The sequence below is a fragment of the Nicotiana sylvestris genome, chromosome 3 (assembly GCF_000393655.2).
Source record: "Nicotiana sylvestris chromosome 3, ASM39365v2, whole genome shotgun sequence".
Lineage (NCBI taxonomy): Eukaryota > Viridiplantae > Streptophyta > Magnoliopsida > Solanales > Solanaceae > Nicotiana > Nicotiana sylvestris.
The window spans coordinates 191,575,548-191,597,139 of NC_091059.1; the positions used below are offsets into that span (position 1 = coordinate 191,575,548).

At 35.3% G+C, this 21,592-nt stretch overlaps 2 protein-coding genes across 2 annotated transcripts; both read left to right on the forward strand.

The window, feature by feature from the left end:
* The first annotated feature begins 1,389 nt into the window (after positions 1–1,389).
* Positions 1,390–5,412, forward strand: LOC104213361 (uncharacterized). The gene is made up of 3 exons (XM_009762861.2): positions 1,390–1,672; positions 1,777–1,965; positions 4,681–5,412. Exons 1-3 carry the CDS (start codon positions 1,630–1,632, stop codon positions 5,007–5,009), a joined length of 561 nt encoding a protein of 186 aa, XP_009761163.1. The 5' UTR covers positions 1,390–1,629; the 3' UTR covers positions 5,010–5,412.
* A 9,665-nt stretch (positions 5,413–15,077) lies between these two features.
* On the forward strand, positions 15,078–20,633 carry LOC104213362 (3-epi-6-deoxocathasterone 23-monooxygenase CYP90D1). Its single transcript, XM_009762862.2, has 8 exons — positions 15,078–15,468; positions 15,930–16,254; positions 16,805–16,954; positions 17,694–17,942; positions 18,748–18,837; positions 18,929–19,114; positions 19,287–19,408; positions 20,309–20,633. Exons 1-8 carry the CDS (start codon positions 15,209–15,211, stop codon positions 20,406–20,408), a joined length of 1,482 nt encoding a protein of 493 aa, XP_009761164.1. The 5' UTR covers positions 15,078–15,208; the 3' UTR covers positions 20,409–20,633.
* Positions 20,634–21,592: the final 959 nt, after the last annotated feature.

The following is a 21,592-nucleotide window of genomic DNA, read 5'->3' on the forward strand; positions in this document are numbered from 1 at the left end:
ACTTAGGCCATATGAACTAAGACAGTAAATAAATACATAGGTTTTGATTCTTGAAATTAACTAGAAGCATACCTAGTTAAAGAAAGAAAACACAAGATATGAGCAGGGTATTGTGCAATTCCCAGCCTTGCTTTGCAGCCGGCTACAATAACAGGGATTACAAGTAGCAAAGAGAGCAAAGAGATAGCCTTTTAGAGTGTAAAGGGATAGTTTTTGAACTATTGTTCATATCTAGAAGTTAAACTAAGAGGGAGTTTATATAGTAATCAAGAGCAGAGCAAATAAGGTAAAGCAATCAACAATCAATAATCAAGGAATTTTAGAGTCAATTACACAAAGATTCAACATGATTTCCTCCCTTAATTAAGGAAAAATCAACCAACAATAATGACAAAGACTAAACAAAGCAACAAGTTCAATCAGACCAAGTAAAGAAGTAGGAATCATAGATCTTATTAAGGAAAGGAGTTCCAACTAAAACAAAGAATTTCAGAATAGAGAGTCAACGTTTTAATTAAGGAAAGGAATCATGCAAGGAGTCAGCAAGTATCGCGGACAATTTCAAATAAGGCAAGAAAGGAATAGTTAGGAAACAGATTGATAAATCAAGAGTTCAAATCAACACTGATTTAAGGAGAAAAATAGGTTTACTATGAATAGCCAGAAAGAACATAGACATATAAAATCAGTAGAAAAGTTGAACCAAGAAACTCAGCAGAGGCATATTAGGATAAGAAATCACGAGACATCTAAATGGCTAAAGAAAAATCACAGGAACCAAGCAAGAGCAAAGCCAGTACACAAGTAACTCAGAAACCAAACAAAAATGTCGAAAAATTAGCGCTTTTAGTATAAACGAGTTAAGGTTAGAGCAAACCTTATGAAATCGATTAAAACATATGAGAAACAAAAGATTAAACACTTAAAACTATCAAGCATTATTGGAAAAGAAATTTTTGGGAAACCCTAGTTTATTCGAAAATCAGAGGATCATTGTAAAAATCAGAAGGTGATTCGTAAAAAAGAAATCATATGAAATAGGTCTAAACATCTCAGATCTGTACATATCTAAGAAGTATAGAAAGAAGAATTTCGGGTTTCGAGAAGAACAACACAGAGGTAAAGGAGCAAGCTTAGAAACCCATAGATATAGGAAGCTCTTACTCAAAATCACACCGGAACAACCCGAAACTAGGCAAGAATGGGCCATAGATACAAGCAGACTGACCCTGGTCCCTTGAGGACCCTGGAGATGATGATACCAGTACAAGAGAAGTCATTAGAGGCCTGAGGGGTGGTGAGAAGCCACCATAGATGGCCATAAATGAGTGATGACGAGGTCTGATTAGGGTTAGGTTTGAGAGCATTTGAGAGATGAGAGGATTAGGTGACGGCGAGGACGTTGAGGGAAATGAGAAGGTTTGGGGGGGGGGAGGGGGCATAATTTAATCAATTATTTTGGTTAAAACGACAACGTCTTGTGTGACTGCGGTAATTTGCCTCAACAAGGGAGAAGAAACGCCGACGCCGACGAGTGAAGAGTGAAGCGTTTAAACAATGTCATGGTCGATAGCCAATTCCACCTGAGTAAAGAGGAAAAGGTAGAAAGAAAGGGAGCTGTAGCAAATAATGGGTGTGTCTCCAAAATTATACGTCAATAAACCTAAAAAAGGTAATCACTATAATATATTTCCAGCGGAGAAAAATATCCCAATAATGATCTTTCGGAGAGCGACATTTCAATTATTAATATCCATTTTATATTCCGATTTACAGCGCAGCTGAAGCAGCATCAGCAACAACAGGCATCTTCTCCACCGCCGCCGCCGTCTTCGTCGTCGTCGATGGCGTCATCAGCATCTGCACGCAGTGCGGCTCCACCACCTCAGCCGCCTAAGGAATCTTTTGTCCGTCGTTATAAGTACCTCTGGCCTATGCTATTGGCTGTCAATTTCTCTATCGGAGGTTCCACTTTTACTCTTTACTTTTTACCACTACTGCATCTCTTCTGCCCAATGCTCCTTAATTTCAATAAAAAGTTCCGAAGTCTTTGACTTTAGACTAGGGCATTTCTGATTGCACTTTTATGGATCTGCTTTGTATGTTTTAATTTACTTTTAAGTGCACTATTCTGATATTGTTCTGAAATTAAAAATCCATAGTAAAAAACACAATCAGGTGTTTGCTTTCTTAAAGAAAGATTCAAGCTTTTTATTATGTTAGTAGCCAAATTCCTGTCTTTAGCTGTTAACTTTTTGTAATTCAATCTGAGTAGCTTATATCTCGTACAGTCATATCCAGAGATGCTTAAGAGGTTAGAAATTTACTGCAGCTTTATTTGCATTGACGAAAAGTCATGATAGACATAGGAGGTAAGAAGCTTAGACGAGGATGCCTAGTGAAATGATGCAGGTTATGCTGCAATAGGCCTAGACTAACTATGCCAAGATTACAGGGGTTTTGCAGATTTGGGGAAAATGATTTAGAAATGGGAGAATCCTCCTTTTGTCCTTGAAGTCACTGGCTGTTTTCCTGTCTTTCTTTTTGCCCTTCTTGCTCTATTGTTCTAAATTGGTTTGCTTTGTCTTCATTTTGGTTCTTGTTATACGTCAGCAGACAAGATTTCCTCTTTTCGCATTTGGCAGTTTTATGATTGTTGTAATTTACTCAGCTTAATAATCACAATATTCCTGACTCCACATAGTGCAAACAATATACAATTTTTTTTCTTATTATTGTTTAACGATCCCATATCCGGAACTCACTAGCCCAACTAATCCAGCTTCGTGCCAAGTAGGCCTACTAAGGGGATAAATGCTCTCCATCAAGAAGTTCTCCCTCCTCAAGGCTCGAATCTGAGACCTTTCGTTAAGAGTGGAGGGATCCCGGCCATCCCACCTCGCTCCTTGGTGGTATAAACAATTTCTTGTCATGCCACCATATATTAGTTGCTCTGAATTTTGAATGGTGTGATTCATTTAGAGGCCTAAACCAAAGAAGTTCAAATCTGAGCCGACTGATATCTACGACCAATAATGCGACCACCTTCAGGGGTCGTTTGGTACGCGTACTAAATTATCCCGGGATTAAGTCCTGGGTTTATAATCCCTGGACTAATTTATCCCACATGGGAGGTGGGATAAAATAATCCCAAGTTTAATGGGATAAAGTGGAATATCCAAGATTAAGTATGAGATTAAATTTATAATGTGTTTGGTTGACGCTATAAAGGACAACCCGGTGCACTAAGCTCCCAGTATGCGCGGGGTCCGGAGAAGGGCTAGACCACAAAGGTCTATTGTGCGCAGTCTTACCCTGCATTTCTGCAATTGGCAGTTTCCACGGCTCGAACCCGTGACCTCCTGGTCACATGTCAACAACTTTACCAGTTACGCCAAGGCTCCCCTTCGCTGGTTACAAGTATAAATTATAATTTTATATTGTCAACTAAACGCAGTATAAATTTAATCTCACACTTAATTCTACCTTATCCCACCTTATTCCTGCATACCAAACGACCCCTTAGTTTGAAAGCCTTCAACTTTGTCCTTCTGCACAGAATACTGAAATACTACCCAAGAATGACCGAACACTATACGGTCCGAGAAACTGCAGAAACAGTGAAAATTACATGGCAATTCTCCTGTAAGCTTTTGTATTTTGTCTCTTCTCTGGAATGTAATCCCTCTTAATTGTGTGCTTCCCATAGACGAGAAAACTACTGAACAGTTCATGCAACTATGTTCTTGCCATCATTATGGAGAAGTGGTTACCTGTGGTGGAGGATCATTTTTATTCTGTTACAGTGCTGATTTAACTTTGCAGGGTCTATGAGGTTTGACGATCTTGATCCAAACACTAATATCTTAAATAGTTTAACCCAGCTGATTAAAATTTAGATGGTTAATCCATCTGATTCATGAGGATTGAATATAAGTTGTTGGACAATCCAAATCTAGTGCAGATTACTTTGGTCAAAGTAGGGGATTGTTTCAGAATTGTGATAAGAACTTATGAAAAGCTTAAATTAGCAGTGATGGAAATCCTCAAAAGAGGTACATCATTATAGAAGGAACCATAGACATACTAAATGGTCCACTTGTACAACTGTGCTTTAAGCAACATAGTCATAGATTTAAATTGATCTGTATCTTTTTTAAACTAGTTTCAGCATGGACAGTTATAATTAAGAAGCAAGTAGTATGGATTGATTCCATCAAACTTGTTAAAGCACATTCTTGATTTCCACTTCTAATTTGGTTGGCTGCAAGTGGAAGTCCTTTGTGTTCTTGCACTATGTATCTTTAGTATATAGTGACGGTAAGATGAGATATTTAATTCCAATATAGAATTGTATATTTGTTTGTGATGAAAATTTGACTAATTTGGCTGTGCGAAATGGTCTTGGTGCTCTAAATTCTAATTATCACCAGAAAGAAGAAACGAAAATTGATGTTCCTGGTTATTTGTTTCAACAATTTAATGTTCATTGTTTCTTTTTCTGTCTCTTATTTCCATGTTACCCTGATATCTGTAATGTTTCTTCCCTCTCTTTCCATGCTCACAACCTTGTGGTACCTCTACAGCTGTATGCAGCAGGTCTTTCCGGTTCTCTATTTTAGAACTCTACCACTTACTTTTACCTTCGTGGCGCTTCATCTATTTTTGCAATTTGTGTAGCTTACCTTTTCATGAGGACAAAGAAGAAAGATGTGGGAACCGAGGAAGGAGAAATGCCATATGTTCCTAGCGCCGCTTCAACAACAGCTGCTATGGCAGTTGGTGAAAAAGAAAAGGAAGTCACTAAAGAAGTCGCCACTCCACCTCCTGTGCTGCCTGTGATTGTACGTGAGCCAATACCTGAGAATCAACAGCGTGAACTATTTAAGTGGATGTTGGAAGAAAAGAGAAGAGTTAAGCCAAAAGATCACGAGGAGAAAAGGCGCATTGATGAGGAGAAAGCCATTCTCAAACACTTTATTCGAGCCAAGTCCATTCCAGTTTTGTAGTTTCTGACTCCTGCGAACTTTCAGTACTCCTGGGCGTGGATGAAAAACTTAATCTTCAGGTTGGACTTTTTCATCTTTTTGTTTTTCCAAATGCGAGAAGGTGCTGACGTAATGAATCGAACAACGAATCGATGTCCGATCTCTATCTCCAAGTCTTTGGTTTTTCACAAGAAACCTTGTAAATTTTGCAGGCTTTAACTATGAATTTTCACTAGCTAGAAGACATCATATAGTTTTTGTTGTCTTTATTCTATCTTTACCCAAATTGGAAGACTGATGTATTACTCTAGTAGAGAATCAGCTTTCCATTAAAAATGTGAACATGGACAAAAGCAGAATATTGCCTCCTATTAAAGGTGGCGCATTGAGTCAGAAGACTGTTAGACTTGCAACTTCAAGCAAATCAACTCCAAGGGACAAAATCCTAACAACTGCAAAAGGGAATTTGAGTTTACACAAATGATCTTGAGTGCATTAAAATATTCTTAGTCAATTTCTTGAGCCACGAGTAAGAGGGTCCCGATTTCCATGTCTGTGTTGAATTTGTTAGTCGTTTAGACGTACTACTACAAATAATTCCACGATATCTAAAATTGGGATTTGAAGCTTCCTGCTCCCTTCATAGGTAAAGCTTGTCTACTTTTTTTAATATATTTATTTATTAACTTTATATCCTAAGAAGTGTGAAAAAAACTTAGATGAAATGGATTCCGTATCAATATTTCAGCCTTCCACTATATAGATTCACGTTATACTATCTGACTATCTCAAGGATTGCAGTATTGCACTAATTAATAAATAGCTAAGGAAGGAACCCAGAACAACAAAGGTTTCGACAAGTGAAATTCACTAAGCTGCCTTCACTAATTTGGGAGTTCCCACATAAGAGGTAATTGAAAACACTAATTACGATCCCCTTTGGAACTCGGAGTTACTGATCTGTTAAGGATCGATGAAGGTTAAAAAGAGGGAAAGAAAAAAAGAATGCTCAAAGAAATGGAGTAAAAAGAATCCCATAATAACTAAAAGAACAAACAAGAAGGTAGAGAGATAAGAAATCATTTGAAGACCTTAATTATATATATATATATATATATATATATATATATTTGACTAAATAATTCTTGTATCTTCCTTCGATGAGTAATTAGTAACTAATAACTATGTGCCTTATTGGAGCATTAAAAGTGAACTTGCAAATTTTTTATTTTCTTTTTGAAAGCGATAACTATTATATTAATTTCAGATCAAATTTGTTTTGCTAAAGCCATAAATAAAAAAAGATGTATGTGCGTGGTTTGGGCGAGGAATGCAACACCACTTGTCCATTCCCTATAGAGATCCCACAATATGCATATCGAATCAATAACTGCCGTCAAGAATTCTATTAATTAATCACGAGAAAAGATCCAATAATAGTATAGTTGCATCAACGAGATACTCTAGTACAGAAGAAATATTCTCCAGCATTTTCAAGCTAAGATTTGATTTATATATTAACAATTATTAAAAGAAACGTATCTAAAGAAGTTAATGGAATGATGACAATAGGATGAAGCACACGCTTACACTATGATTATTAACAAAAATCAGTTAGGCAATTTGAACAATCATGCAAAGAAGGAATTAATGTTGGGGCATGGAACTTAATGTTAAATATTCAAAGCCAAAGTCGATGTGGGTCATAAACATATCAAATACTCCTACTTGCTTCGTAACAGTCAAAGGGATATGCAGAAAATCACATGCATATATATATATATATATATATAACTAACTGGCGTTTGGACATAAGAATTGTAAAATTCCAAAAAAAAAGTGAATTTTTTTAAAGTGAAAATGTTATTTGAAAATTAGAATTGTGTTTGGACATGAATATAATTTTGGGTTGTTTTGAATTTTGTAAGTGATCTGAGTGAAAATTTTGAAAAACAGTTTTTTGAAGTTTTTTAAATTTTCAAAGAATTCCAAAATTATCTTCATGTGAAAATTGAAAACTTTATAGTCAAACACTGATTTTAAAAAATATTAAATTTTTTATATGTCCAAACGGGCTCTAAATATATATATGAGTATGAGTATTACAATAAAGTACTAAAAGAAGAAAAAAGGAAAGAAGATTAGGTAGTCCTACACCTTTCCTTTTATGAGGTTTGAACGCTCAAATCTCAAGCCTTATTGATTAATCAATATATTCTAGGATAGCTTAATTACTTACTAATCAGAAACGTATAAATCAAGAAAGGATTGGCGGAGAATGAGATTAGAAGAGAAGTTTGGCCATGGTTTGTGGGGTATGAATATGATGATTATGAAAGCGAAAGTGTAATTAGGTTTCTAATTAGAAAAATAAACTCACATGCAAGCACAATTGTGCTCGGCTGAAGAGGGGACGCTTCATCCAAAATATTGTGCCTCCTATATCATCATGAGCGTAGGGACTTATATTATTTTTTGTTACTAAAATACTACTCCCTTCGGTCCACTTTAATTGATTTATTGGTTGTTTTTACCCTAAGGAATCCACCTTTTAACATTAATATAATTGACCATGCTAACCTTAATTTATTCATTGGAAACATAACATATACTCCTAGCCCCTAGACTCTTTACTCCAAGGGTAACTTTGGAAAAAAAAAGTTAACTCCTTCTTGATATCTGAAAAAATCAAATATATATTGTAAGCCACACAAAAGGCCAAAATCAATTAAAGTGGACCGGAGAAAATACTTATTAGAGTATATATACCTTAATAAACTTCTCTTTGTACCTACCAAGAATTTGATTTAGCTTTATTACATGTTTTGGACCATTTAATAAGATATTCTTTTTCTTCATTCCTTCTTGTGGGTATTTTATAAATTGTTTGATTAAAGAGAAAGGGAGTAGTTGGCCTTATGGGGGTGGTATATGAGGTTTCCTTCTTGACCATGCATGATGCAACTGTATTGTTTGACCCATTCCACACACAAGCGGCTAGCAGATTAGTACTGGCCACTACTTTTAACATTTTAATTAGTGTATAATAATTAAAAAAAGAAATTAATTAGTGTATAATTGTGGCGTAGTAGGATCTATCCTACCCTTCTTTCCTTCCCATACAATCATATGCCTAGACTCTTTTAATGATTAGTGGACGTTGGTGAGTAATCACTGGATTTATATCACACAATTCTCAGTAAGTACAGAGTCCAAAGAGATCCACACAGAATCAAGAATAGATGTCAATGATTTACCTAGAGATTAATTAATTAATCCTTCTCACTTTCGGAGAATTCTAGTAAATAGCTATGGCCTATAAGCTATAGAGCCAAACAAAAATAGTAGTAGTACCCAATAATTGTCCACTCTATTATCTACGGTTGTTGGCCAAAGCATGGGTATCTCTAGATCACACGTTCTACGTGAATCCTTTTATTTGCCCTAACGTACTTGTGTCGAACGGGTGTAATATATGTATACATAATTCGAGTTGATCCAGTAAAAAAATACTAAAAATTTAACCAAAAAAAAGAAGCTTGGGGTGTTTGTATCGGATCTTTTGCAGACACACGTATCCGATACGTATCGACAAATGCATTAATCTGTATGTAAGATATAGCTCTTCTCGATTTAGATGAATGATTGTTAAAAATATGAATGATGATGAGCTTGAAGCTCGGTCTGGAGCTTCAATGGAGTTCTTCTAGAGAATTTTGAGAGTGAGAGGTTATGAGCGGAAACAAAATTTAGGAAAGTGAAAGCTCACTTTGATTTCTAAGTATAGTACAAAATATATATACGTGTAGTTCCACATTACAACTAATGCTGAGTTGGCCCACTAACAAACACTACCTACACAACTAACTAACATTACATACGAAAATATAATTATACAAGTCTCAATAACCCCCTCCCACCCAAGTTGAAGGTGTTGTACACACTGCCAACTTGCCCAATATTGTTGTATGCTTTACTCCTGTTAAGGTCTTGGTGTGAACATTAGCTAGCCGATTGCTTGTTGCAATATGGTGGAGTGAAATCAACCCTTCATGCAGCTTGCTTCTTACAAAATGACAGCCCACCTCTATGTGCTTAGTCCTCTCATGAAACACAGGGTTTCTAGCTATGTGTAGAGCTGATTGGCTAGCACAAAAAACTTCTACAGGTTTAGCAAAAGGCACAGTAACTTCTTCAAGTAATCGGCATAACCATACCAACTCTCCTACTACTTTTCTGAGTGCTCTGTATTCTGCCTTCGTTGATGATACAAAAATAGTCTCCTGCTTCTTGGATTTCCAACCACAGGACTATTCCCTAATAGAATTATGTATCCACTGACGGACTTCCTTGAGTTTGGGCAACCAGCCTAGTAAGAGTTACAATAAACTTTGATTTTACTGTTTGGCTCATGTGACATGAAGTTCCCCGTGGTGGGATCACACTTCAAGTACCTGAGTAAGTGAAAAGCTGCTTTCAAGTGGGGTTCTCTGGGATCTTGCATGAATTGGCTAAGGTGTTGTACACTATAAGCTATGTACATCCTTGTGTTGGTAAGGAAGTTCAGTTTCCCAATTAGTTTCCTGTAATAGGTTGGATCAATCAAAGTAGTGCCCTCTTTAGCTTTCAACTTCACTGTTGGATCAAGTGGAGAGGGAAGGCTACTGTAATCCGTACAGTTGTACTCCTTTAGAAAGTAGTGTAGTTTTCCAGGTATTTGATTTTGAAGCTGTTATGTAGAAATGCCTTCAGCTCATCTATCTCCTTTTTGTTTATTCCTGTCAGGACCATATCATCTACATATACTGCCGCATATATTGTTGATTCAGTTGTCTTCTTGTAGAAAAGTGAGTAATCATATATGGAATGAGTGTAGCCTTTGCAACATAGTGCTTCACTCAACTTGGCATACCACTGTCTAATTGCTTGCTTGAGACCATATAAGGACTTCTTAAGTTTGCATACCAGATTTCCACTGTCTACTACTAAGCCTTGTGGCACTTTCATATATACATCTTCATAGAGATCCCCGTGAAGAAAGGCATTTACATTTAATTGGAATATGCCCCAGTCTTTCTTGACTGCAACAACTATTAGGGCCCTCATTGTTGTGATTTTTACCACATGGCTGAATGTTTCTATGTAATCAATTCTAGCATGTTGGGTATAACTTTTCACAACCAAACTAGTCTTGAACCTCTCTTATGCTACCATCTACCTTATGTTTCACTTTATGCACCCACTTACACCCTAGTGTTTGTTTCCCAACTGGTAGTGGTATTGGCTCCCAGATGTTATTGGCATGCAATGCTTCAAATTCTTGTATCATGGCTGCTTTCCAGGCAGAATTCACAACTGCTTCTTGATATAAAATAGGCTCTTTATCACTGCAAGCACCTCTCACAAGGTACTGGTTGTCCTGGCTTAGATTCTCAGCACGTATATAGTGGTAGAGAAAAAATAAGGCATTAAGAGAAAATGGGTAGTTTGATCATTGGTACTAGTGGTATTATGTTCACTAATATTTGGTTTCAGTTGAGGTAATTTGTGTACATAGTCCTTCATGTATGTGAGAACTTTATGTGTTTATGAGATTATCTTGGTTGCAAAATATGCTCAGGTGATGTATTTCTTATAGAGCTTATTGGTGAATTATTTGGTGAAATGTCTGGAATAGGTAAATCTACAGTGTTAGGAGAGTGTGGTGAGGGAGATGGATCAGATATCAGATCTGGATGTGTAACATCTGGAACCCCTTTATCATTTTGCTCATTAGTTTGAGTTTGTTTATTGTCACTTGACACATGATCAATAAAAAGGAATAGACTTGAGAACAGAAGGGAAGGAAGTAGTATCGTGAAAGGGAAGACATTTTTATTAAACACTACATCTCTAGATACATGTGTTTTCTTAGTGGCCACGCACTTTATACCCCTTTACCCCGTAAGGATATCCAATAAAGATATGAGGTGTGACTCTAGGTTCAAATTTATCTTTATGGACCTTGGGTACTGTGGGGTAGTACAAACAACCAAAGCTCCTCATATGAGAGTAGGTAGGTTTTCTGTTGTACAAGAGTTCATAGGGTGACTTGCCCTTGAGATGAGAAGATGACAGTCTGTTTATTATATAGGTTGCACATATGATGCATTCACCCCAATATCTGAGAGGTAGTTTTAACTGAAGTAAGAGGGCTATGGCAATTTCTAACAAGTACCTATGCTTTCTCTCCACTATGCCATTTTGTTGTGGTGTATAGGGACATATCTTTTGGTAGAGGATCCCTTTAAAAAGAAAGAACTGACTTGCCTCTGTATTGTTAAACTCTAGACCACTATCTAACCTTATAAATTTAATGGTGGTGTTGAATTGGTTTTCAATCATTGATACAAAACTTTCAATGACACACGTGGCATTACTTTTGCTGGTTAGTAGGTGAATCCAGGTGGACCTACTATAATCATCAACCATTGTAATGAAATGTCTGAAATTATCATGGGTTTGCACATGGTAGGGACCCCAGAGATCAACATGAAATAATTCAATGATTTTGGTGGAATTGGTGGATTTTTCTGGGAATGGCAATCTCTCATGTCCTGCTATTGGGCAGACAGAACAGATAAAAGGCTATTTTTGTGAAAATGATGCTGAGATATTAGATATTCCCTTCATCTTGGCAAAAGGCACATGACCTAGTCTGTTATGCCACAACACATTCATATCATTACTTGGGGAGATAGAAGAACTCATGATATTCACAATGGGGGATTGCACTTTATTATTTGGGAAACATGTATTTACAATTGAATGAGATGTAAAATTATCCCTAGACAGTGAACTATTTATAGTATAGTGATGAAAACAGTGTGAATTGTATGTGCAGCAGGTGGAAAAAGTAGAACTAGTAATTGAATTATTTACTATTGAGCTTGGATAGTTGTTCCTCAAACACTTTGGGCACAGAAGATATAAGTCATCACTTGCTTTACTAATTTCCAGAAGCCTCTTCATTGAAGGGGCCTGCAGAAAACAAATATTGTCAGTAAAGGCAACAATGCTATGATGAGTTGAACTGGTTAAGGAATAAACTGATATGAGATTATATTTGAAGGATGGTATATACATGACTTTGTGCAAAATGATCTTGGTAACCAATGCACACTTCCAATTTGTGTTACTTTAACCTTATATCCATTTGGAAGGACTGCTAATAAGGGATATGAAAGGGTTACAATATTAGTTAGTACAAATATATTAAAGGTCATGTGATTAGAGGCTCCTGAATCTAATATCCAAGAGTCAGCCTTATTTTTGAATCATTTACAAGACAATTTACCAAAATTAATAGAAAAGGTGCAGACTATTTATACATGCGAAGTTCACATCACCATTGACAGGGTTTGCAAAGTTGGAACTCTTTCCTTATGTCCCAATCTAAAAGTGTTGCATCCATATTGCTCCTTAGAGAGATTGACCTGCTCAACCTTATATGCATCTTCTGACCCATCCTTTCTAGTCGGCATTGCATCATATGGGGCCCCTTGCACACTGGCTACTATTCTCCTTCCCTTGTTAAACTTTGTAGCTTGATTCATGTTCTGTCCTGGACTTGAACTTTGAGTGTGTGAATGGCCAAAGCTCTGAGGGTACCCGTGCACTCTATAGCACTTGTCCTTGGTATGCCCCGGTCTTTTACAGTAGTCACATAATGGTCGGGGCCTATTGCCTTCAGTGGAATTATTATTGGCAGAGTAACTTGTTTTGTAGGTACCAGGTTTTGATGTGTTAACATTTAGGAAAGTAGACTCAAGGGACATTTGGTTATGTGGTTTGATCTTTCTCTGCTTCTCATCTTGAATAAGCAGTAAAAAGGCTTGTGCAAGAGTTGGCAGCGGATTCATCATAAGAATACTTCCATGAATGACAGTGTATACTTCATTAAGTCCCATGAGTTACTGTATCAATCTCCTGTCCTGCTCCGCCTTATGCATGTTCTCCGTAGCACCACAGGTACAAGTACAACTACAATGAGTTTTCTTACTTAGGTATTTATCTCTTCCCAGATCTTTTTCAACTTAGTGTAATAACTTGTAATATCCAGCACGCCCTGGGACAGATGGTTAATTTCCTTCTAGATTTGGTATATCCTAGCACCATTAGTTTGCTCATACGATCCTCCAATTCTCTCCATAGTTCGACAACATTATTAGCATACTCCGCATTGTCCGTAATGTCTTTGGAGAGTGAATTTAGGATCCAAAACGTCACCATATCGTCGCATAGTTCCCACTGACAAAACCTTTGAGACTGAGGATCTGGTGATTTGCACTCCCCATTTATAAACCCTAATTTATTTTTTACAGGCAAACCTCGCATAACACTATGCCTCCAAGATCTATACCTAGTTCCGCTGAAAGAAACTGAGGAGAGCATCGCTCCAAGGTTGTCTGACAGATGTAGATAGAGGGGATCGCTTGGATCTATTAATTTCGGTGCTCGTCGCGACAAAGACACTGGTAGGGCCGCTTATCGGGCGGATCGGACAGTTATTTACTCTTAACTATTCGGCTTATCGGTTATCAGATTTTAAATATATTAATCTGCTAGCCACCCAATAAGATATCAGGCGAATCATTATCGGTTTAGCTATTATCGGGCGGTTTATCGGTCTATTTAAATATGTATTACATAGGCCTATTTTAGTCTTTCGTGTTACTAGTAAATACCAACAAAAAGCAGTTTACTTGCGCATTTCGTCATTCTTTAGTTGTCTCAAGGCACCTGGTTCGAGTGATTGGATTTTCTACATTACTTTATTTTGGCTTGTTCATTTTGTAGGTTGCTTTCAAAACCAAAGTATTCCATCCAAACATCAACAGTAATGGTAGTATTTGTCTAGACATCTTAAAAAAACAATGAAACTCCGCTCTTACTGTATCCAAGGTAAAGTATTGCATACTTCTTGGCTTTCTAAAGCTTCCAATTAATGCATACATTTTGATGATGATTATACTGAAAATTAATATACATATGGATAAAATATATAAATATAAAATTTTTTAACGGGTTAACGGTTTATCCCATAAGAAAATTGAATAATCCGCCCCAAACTGATAAGCCGTTAATAATAAATTTCATTACGTTCACCACTTGTCAATTCGATAACCCGATACCAATAAGCTATTAAGCCACTTTTACGGTCCGATTTTCGATTTTTGTTCGGTTTTGAATACCCTTGGACACTGGTATCACCAATAGATGCATCTTCCTGATCTAGTACAACATAAGGAGATAAATTTGTTGCGTCACACACGATTTCAGGTGGAATGTGAAGAATCAACTCTTAATTTTATAATTTGAATGGACTAGGAAAACTGACGGTCAAACTTGAGATAAAATCCAAAAGAAAGAAACTAGTAGATGAAAACTAAGAGAGACGATGACTCCTAGTCGAGCACGAGCTTCCTTGCTCTGATAGCATGTTAAAACTATGAATAATGATGAGTAGATCGAGCTTCAGTGGAGTTCTTCTAAAGAGTTCTGAGAGTGAGATATCATGAGAGAGAAACAGAATTTAGGAAAGTGAAAGCTCACTTTGATTTCAATGTATACACGTGTAGTTCCATATTACAACTAATGGTGAGCTAACCCATTAACTAACACTACTAACTACACAACTAACTAACATTATATATAAAAATATAATTATACAAATCTCAACAAAGACAAAACAACTTAATCAAGGAGCTTTTCACCGAGGGATCAATTCATACTATTGGATTCGTCTACACAGTAAAATTGCAAAATAGGATAAAAAACAGAAAGAGTGGGGGAAATGAAGTACTCCAATTAATTAGCTAGCAGACAAGCAAGAAGATAATTAGCATGAAGCTAATTTCATACTATATTAGCTAATTTGGAGAGAATATGATTTTAGAGGCCATATTATATGCAATTAACTACTAATGAATCATGACTCATCCAACTAAAGCTTCTTAACTCAAGTACACACTTCCAATTATTAGGAATATTATAAGATTCTAAAAAAAAAACCCTCTTTCTGCTTTTCCCTCCCCACCAATTACCCTACTCCAAACAACAAAAAATACACAAAAGCGTGTGCAACGTGCAAACACAACTCATAAATAATACACATCTACAAAACCATTGTCAAAATCATTAGCCAAGATCTAGCAAACATAAGGAAAAAAAATTCTCAGATGGATAGTATTACCCTTTGGAGTTTGTTAGCAACAGTACCAATCCTCTTCTTAATATCAGCATTAATCATTATTTTTCATAGGAAATTCATCATCAGCCGTAGAGTGAAACCATCATCATCAATATTATACAGAAGATCAAGCATAATTCAACTTCCTTTGGGAAATCTTGGATGGCCTTTCATCGGAGAAACCCTAGAGTTCATTTCTTGTGCCTGCTCTGACTGCCCTGAAAGCTTTATGGACAAGCGTCGTCGCATGTAAGTTTTATTTAAATCATATGTTGTTCAGTGTGATTGATACGACAAAAGTCATTTTTCAAAAAATAATTTTAGAAAATAACTCATTTGTGTAGTTTTTAGTTGGAAAGTGGAAACCATTTCTGGGAAAACGTTTTACTAAATATTGATATTAATATTAGCAAATTGGTTAGTGTTTCGATGATTTTTTTTTTTTTACGTATTATTAAAGATTGATAATAATGTCTAAGTGTCAGGGTAATACGAAGTTAAGAGTTGGGATATGTGTCAAGTAGTCTTCTGCCAAAAAGCGAGGAAAGTTTTATTGGAGAATATATATTTTCTGGCCACCAAACATCAAAAATATTTTCCGTCGTACCAAACACACTAAAATCTTCTGTATTGGGTCATTATGACCAGTCTATTAATTACTATGTAATTGAATGTTATTTACGTATTTTTGGCTTTGGAAAATTTTGAAGGTATGGAAAAGTGTTCAAGTCACATATATTTGGAAGTCCGACGATAGTTTCAACTGATGCAGAAGTTAATAGAAGTATTCTTCAAAGTGATGCAAAGACTTTTGTGCCTTTCTATCCAAAATCTCTAACTGAACTCATGGGAAAATCCTCCATCTTGCTCATTAATGGAAGTTTGCAAAGGAGAATCCATGGCCTCATTGGAGCTTTTTTCAAGTCTCCTCACGTTAAAGCTCGGATTACTCATGACATGCAAAAGTATGTTCAACAATCTATGAATAAATGGCATGAAAATTGCCCCGTCTACATCCAAGACCAAGCTAAAAATGTTAGTTTCCAATTATTTATGAGTTTAATTTAAATACACCGTAAGTATGTATAAGTTTTTATACTATTCATCATGTCACCAAAGGATATCGTGTAAAACATTCTTACACTAATAATAAAAAAGAATTCTTGATACCTACTTATTCCCTATTTAATTGTTTTTTTTTCTTATCGATATTTTTCTTAGTTTTGCAGAGATTTAACCATTTTAACCTGTTATAACAGTTACTTTGTCTTATTTTCAAATTAAATTTTTTACGTGTAGTTTTTTTTTAGACATTTCTAAGTGAAGAAGGGTAAAAGTGATGTTATAGGTGTGTAAAAGGGCGATTATAGTCCGACCACTTCGTTGTCCAATGCTTTTCCTACAGTGAACAATAATGATTATGACCTTAATCGTGGGTTTATGCTAACTTTGGATGAATTATTTTGTTAATTAAAGTGAAGTCATTTGTAATAATTATGTTTGAAGAATTTTTATGTTATAATAATGTGTCTAATTTCAACTTTGATTTGTTTTTTCTTTAACCTTTTGTTTTTGGTACGTTCAGATTGCTTTCCAAGTGTTAGTCAAAGCATTGATTGGAATAGATCAAGGTGACCAATTAGAGTTTTTAAAGAGTCAATTTCAGGAATTCATTGCTGGTCTTATGTCTTTGCCAATAAATATTCCTGGAAGCAGACTTCACCGCTCTTTACAGGCAAGTTGTGCTAATTTATGTAGGTTGTCAGGTGGATGTTTGGGTTTATTTTGGGCGGGTCAAAATGAGCTGAGTTAGTAAATTGACGGGTGATCAGTCCAAAAGTTACTTGACTGGGATGAGCTGGGTAAAGATGGGCTAAAATTTAACTATAGTCCAACCCACCCAACTCTTATTAAGCTTTAATTAATAGCATATGTTATTTTCTTATAAATTGCTTAATTCAAATAAGACTTTTTTTTTATTTTGTTGTGGTCGTATCTCGTATGTAACATATCAAAAAAAAAATTATTTTAAAGATATTTAAGCAAAGTTACGACAAGAGGAGTTGCTCTGATGGTAATCAACCTCCATTTCCAACCAAGAGGTTGTGAGTTCGAGTCTCCCCAAGAGCAAGGTGGGAAGTTCTTGGAGGGAAGGATGTTGGGGGTCTATTTGGAAACAGCCTCTCTACCCCAGGATAGGGGTAATGGGTTGTTGTTGTTGCTGTTGTTAAGCAAAATTACTCATAGATCAATTTATGCTAGAATCAGCCTAATTTTAGATGAGCTAAGACGCGTTTGGTCAAGATAGATTGAGTTCAACAATCTTGAGCGGGGTAGACGGACTAAATGGATTTGGACTCAAATTGTCACCCGTAATACAACGATATTTGACAAAACGAAAAAATTATTAACGAAATTTTATTTTTTTCATGGTACAACGGATTAATCTTGAATTGCTAATTATTATTTTTCAGGCGAAAAAGAGAATGGTGAAATTGATCCAAAGAATAATCCAAGAAAAGAGGGACAGGAGTAGTGTTTCAACAGTAAGTGAAGATGTGGCTGATGTTTTGCTAAATGATACAAGTGAAGAACTAACAGATGATTTAATATCGGATAATATGATTGATTTGATGATACCTGGAGAAGATTCAGTTCCTGTGCTTATAACTCTTGCCATTAAATACCTTTCAGATTGCCCTGCTGCCCTACAACAATTGACGGTATGTAGTACTTTCTTAGCAAAGATTTTTTACATTATTAGTACGATTTAATCCATTATATCAGGTTATCACTATATTTTTCAGGTTACTAATATGTATCAAACTTAACCGACAATATCTAGTTTTTATAAAATTATGTAATTTGAAGGGGAGTCTTGGCATAACTGGTAAAGTTGATGTCATGTAATCAGAAACTCATTGATGCGAGCTGTAAAAACAACCTCCTGTAGAAAATGCAGGGGTAAGGTTGCGTACAATAGACCCCCACATTGAACGAAGGGGTGTCAAGCGACACCCATTCGCTGGAAAATTACACTATATTGCTAGATAATTTTTTAAATTTTATGTATATTTACTATACATTTACTCCCTTTGGCTTTTCGATGTATCTAATTATTTATATTTTGACACCCCTTGACGAAAACTCTGGCTCTGCCCCTGCTTGTGATCCAACCTTTCCCCAGACCCTGCACAAAATGGGAACTTAGTACAACGAGCTATCCTCTTTTTGCTTTATAAATTATGTCATCTAAAAGATAACTATATGTCACCGTTCATATAATTGCAATTAGCATGCTGTTGCAACAGATTAAAATACACCAATTGTGTGTATATTAGTTAAATTATATATCACACGACAAAAAACTGACTTATCAACACCTTTTTCTTTTTTCGCATTTTTTTATTGCTAACAATGATTAATGAGAATGACTCGTACTTGATTGTAGTTCTTTTGATCAATTGCGATTATATTTCCATTCAATTATATTACTATAGTTTTTTGTAATTTCATGGTGGTTTACAGGAGGAGAACCTGACATTAAAGAGGCTGAAAGAAAAGCAAGGAGAAACACTAGTATGGAGCGATTATTTATCCTTACCATTTACACGAAACGTAAGTTATTGATAATATTCCAACTTTTCGGCGTAATAAACATAATTTTGTCATAATAAAGAAACTGATGAATAATTGGTTTTTTTTATAGGTGATATCAGAGACATTAAGAATGGGAAACATAATAATAGGGGTAATGAGGAAAGCAGTGAAAGATGTGGAAATAAAAGGATATTTAATTCCTAAAGGATGGTGTGCTTTGGCATATTTTAGATCAGTCCATCTTGATAATAATCTCTATGATTTCCCATTCCAGTTCAATCCTTGGCGCTGGCAAGTAAGCACAAAGAAATTACTCCCTCTGTCTTAATTAAGATGACATATTTTCCTTATTAGTTTGTTTGAAAAAGAATATGGAAAAATTATTTCTTTGATTTAATTTATATACATTGATAATATAAAAGATGGCGATAGTGACTGGATCTTAAACATATTTATGATGATTACAGAATAAGGAAACGAACAACTGTAACTTCACCCCATTTGGAGGTGGACAAAGGTTGTGCCCTGGGCTTGACCTTGCGAGGCTTGAAGCTTCTATCTTCCTTCACCACTTTACTACTCAATTCAGGTACGTTTTACTGTAGATTTATTTTAATTAATTATACCAATTGACCACAACCCTAAACTCTCCAAAGTAATATATGCTGATTTAGCTTGTTTGTCACTGAGATCTAGTTGTTTTTTATTCATTCCAAACTATTGCGGGATGTTCAATAACAATTTTTATAGTAATGTTCAGGAAGTGGATAAGTTAATTTCTGTAGATTTATATTTGCCAGGTGCCCATCGAACCGGAAGCGGTTATAGATGGTAGAGATAACAAAACTTCATAAGAAAATATCTCGAAAACTCTATAAAGATTGAGATAGGTCTCAAATCGATATTTTACTACCAATCACAAGTTTTCTATTCGACACAATATTCATATGAGAAATTATGAACTGTACAACCACTAACAATAAAAGTTAAATTTTTGTTAATTATATTGTATAGAGGTGTCAAGTGGGTGGGTTGGACCAATTTTGTGTGGATCAAAATAGGTTGAGGTAATAATTGGGTTGGTCAAATGACCCACCCAAAAATTACTTGGGCTAAGATGAGTTGAGTCAAGATTGTCTAAAATTTGGGTCATAGTCCAACCCGCTCAACTCTTATCAAGTTTTGCTCAATATGTGTTATTTTCTTATGAATTATATAATTACTAAATAAGAAATTTTTTTCCTTTTCTTGGCCATATATAACGTATCAAACAAAAAAATATTTTAAAGATATTTTAACAGAGTTACTCATGGATCAATTTGGGCTAAAAATCAACCCAACTTTAAATAGGTTGAGATGTGTTGGGTCAAGATGAACTAAGTTCAATAAATATGCGAGTCAATAACTCGCCCAACCTTGGGCGGATTATTTGGGCTTGGGACAAATTTGACAACATTAGCATGCATGAAAAATTACATCATAATTGCAGGTGGGTGGCTGAGGAGGATTCCATTATCAACTTTCCAACAGTAAGAATGAAGAGGGGAATGCCAGTTTGGATAAAAAGGAGAGAGCAGACACTCAATTAGTAAAGAAAACATTAGAAGATTTGCAAGTACAACCAATTATTATACTAGAGAAAAAGCAGCTGGTTTTCCAACACACGTGTGGAGGGACATTTAATTTGTCCTTTATTATGAATTTTTGCACAACATATACTATATATACTCCAGTATTTAGATTTATACTTTTTCTAAGACCCAATTATTAGACATTTTCACTGATTTTACTTGTTTTCCAGTATTCTCATATTCCACCTCTTGTCTGTAATCTGTACAAATGCTATATATAAAAAAGGAATTGGTGAATAAAAAAGGCCAATCAATTAATGAATATAAACTAATTTTTTTTAATGTTATTTGGACCCATAAGCAGCTATCGCTTCCCATCAATGAGCTGTAATGGCATCATTTTAATGACTTTAATTTGGCAGCTTTAGAGTGAGTTTTACCTGTACATCTGGTTTCAATTAATGATTACTACTTATAATCTTAATAAAATTATAAGATTAAAAATGTCTTTACTTCGTAGCTATCGTTTAAAATGTATTTTTTCTTTAGCTAGTGCTTAATAAAATTTACCCGTCCAGACGAAAATACCCTTATGCTAAACATGGGTACTGTGTAAATTTTAAGGACATTATGTCCTTAACTTTATGAATGTTGTGTAAATATTAAGGACAAAGTGTCCTATATTTACACGTTCTGTTGTTAAACTTTAGGACATCATGTCCTTAACTTCATATATATAGTATAAATATTAAGGACATGACATCCTTAACTTCATGTGCAATATATATAAATGTTAAGGACATAATGTCCTTAACTTGTATTTGCACCTTCTACTGTTAAACTTTAGGACCCCATGTCCTTAATTTCATATGTGCAGCGTAAATGTTAAGGACATGATATCCTTAACTTCATGTGTGCAGTGTAAATGTTAAGGATATATTGTCCTTAACTTTATGAGTGTTTTGTAAATATTAACGACATGATGTCCTTAACTTCATAAATACTATGTAAATATTAAGGACAAAGTGTCCTATATTTACACGTTCTGTTGTTAAACTTTAGGACATCATGTCCTTAACTTCATATATATAGTATAAATATTAAGGACATGACATCCTTAACTTCATGTGCAATATATATAAATGTTAAGGACATAATGTCCTTAACTTGTATTTGCACCTTCTACTGTTAAACTTTAGGAC

What these genes read in the sequence shown, in the direction of transcription:
- LOC104213361 (XM_009762861.2), top strand. Translation starts at nt 1,630, where the DNA reads ATGGGTGTGTCTCCAAAATTATACGTCAATAAACCTAAAAAAG. An exon ending in CGTCAATAAACCTAAAAAAG is followed by an intron (nt 1,673 to 1,776) that starts GTAATCACTATA and finishes TCCGATTTACAG; the next exon opens with CGCAGCTGAAGCAGCATCAG. An exon ending in TGTCAATTTCTCTATCGGAG is followed by an intron (nt 1,966 to 4,680) that starts GTTCCACTTTTA and finishes CAATTTGTGTAG; the next exon opens with CTTACCTTTTCATGAGGACA.
- LOC104213362 (XM_009762862.2), top strand. Translation starts at nt 15,209, where the DNA reads ATGGATAGTATTACCCTTTGGAGTTTGTTAGCAACAGTACCAATCCTC. An exon ending in TCCAAGACCAAGCTAAAAAT is followed by an intron (nt 16,255 to 16,804) that starts GTTAGTTTCCAA and finishes TGGTACGTTCAG; the next exon opens with ATTGCTTTCCAAGTGTTAGT. An exon ending in CCTTACCATTTACACGAAAC is followed by an intron (nt 18,838 to 18,928) that starts GTAAGTTATTGA and finishes TTTTTTTTATAG; the next exon opens with GTGATATCAGAGACATTAAG.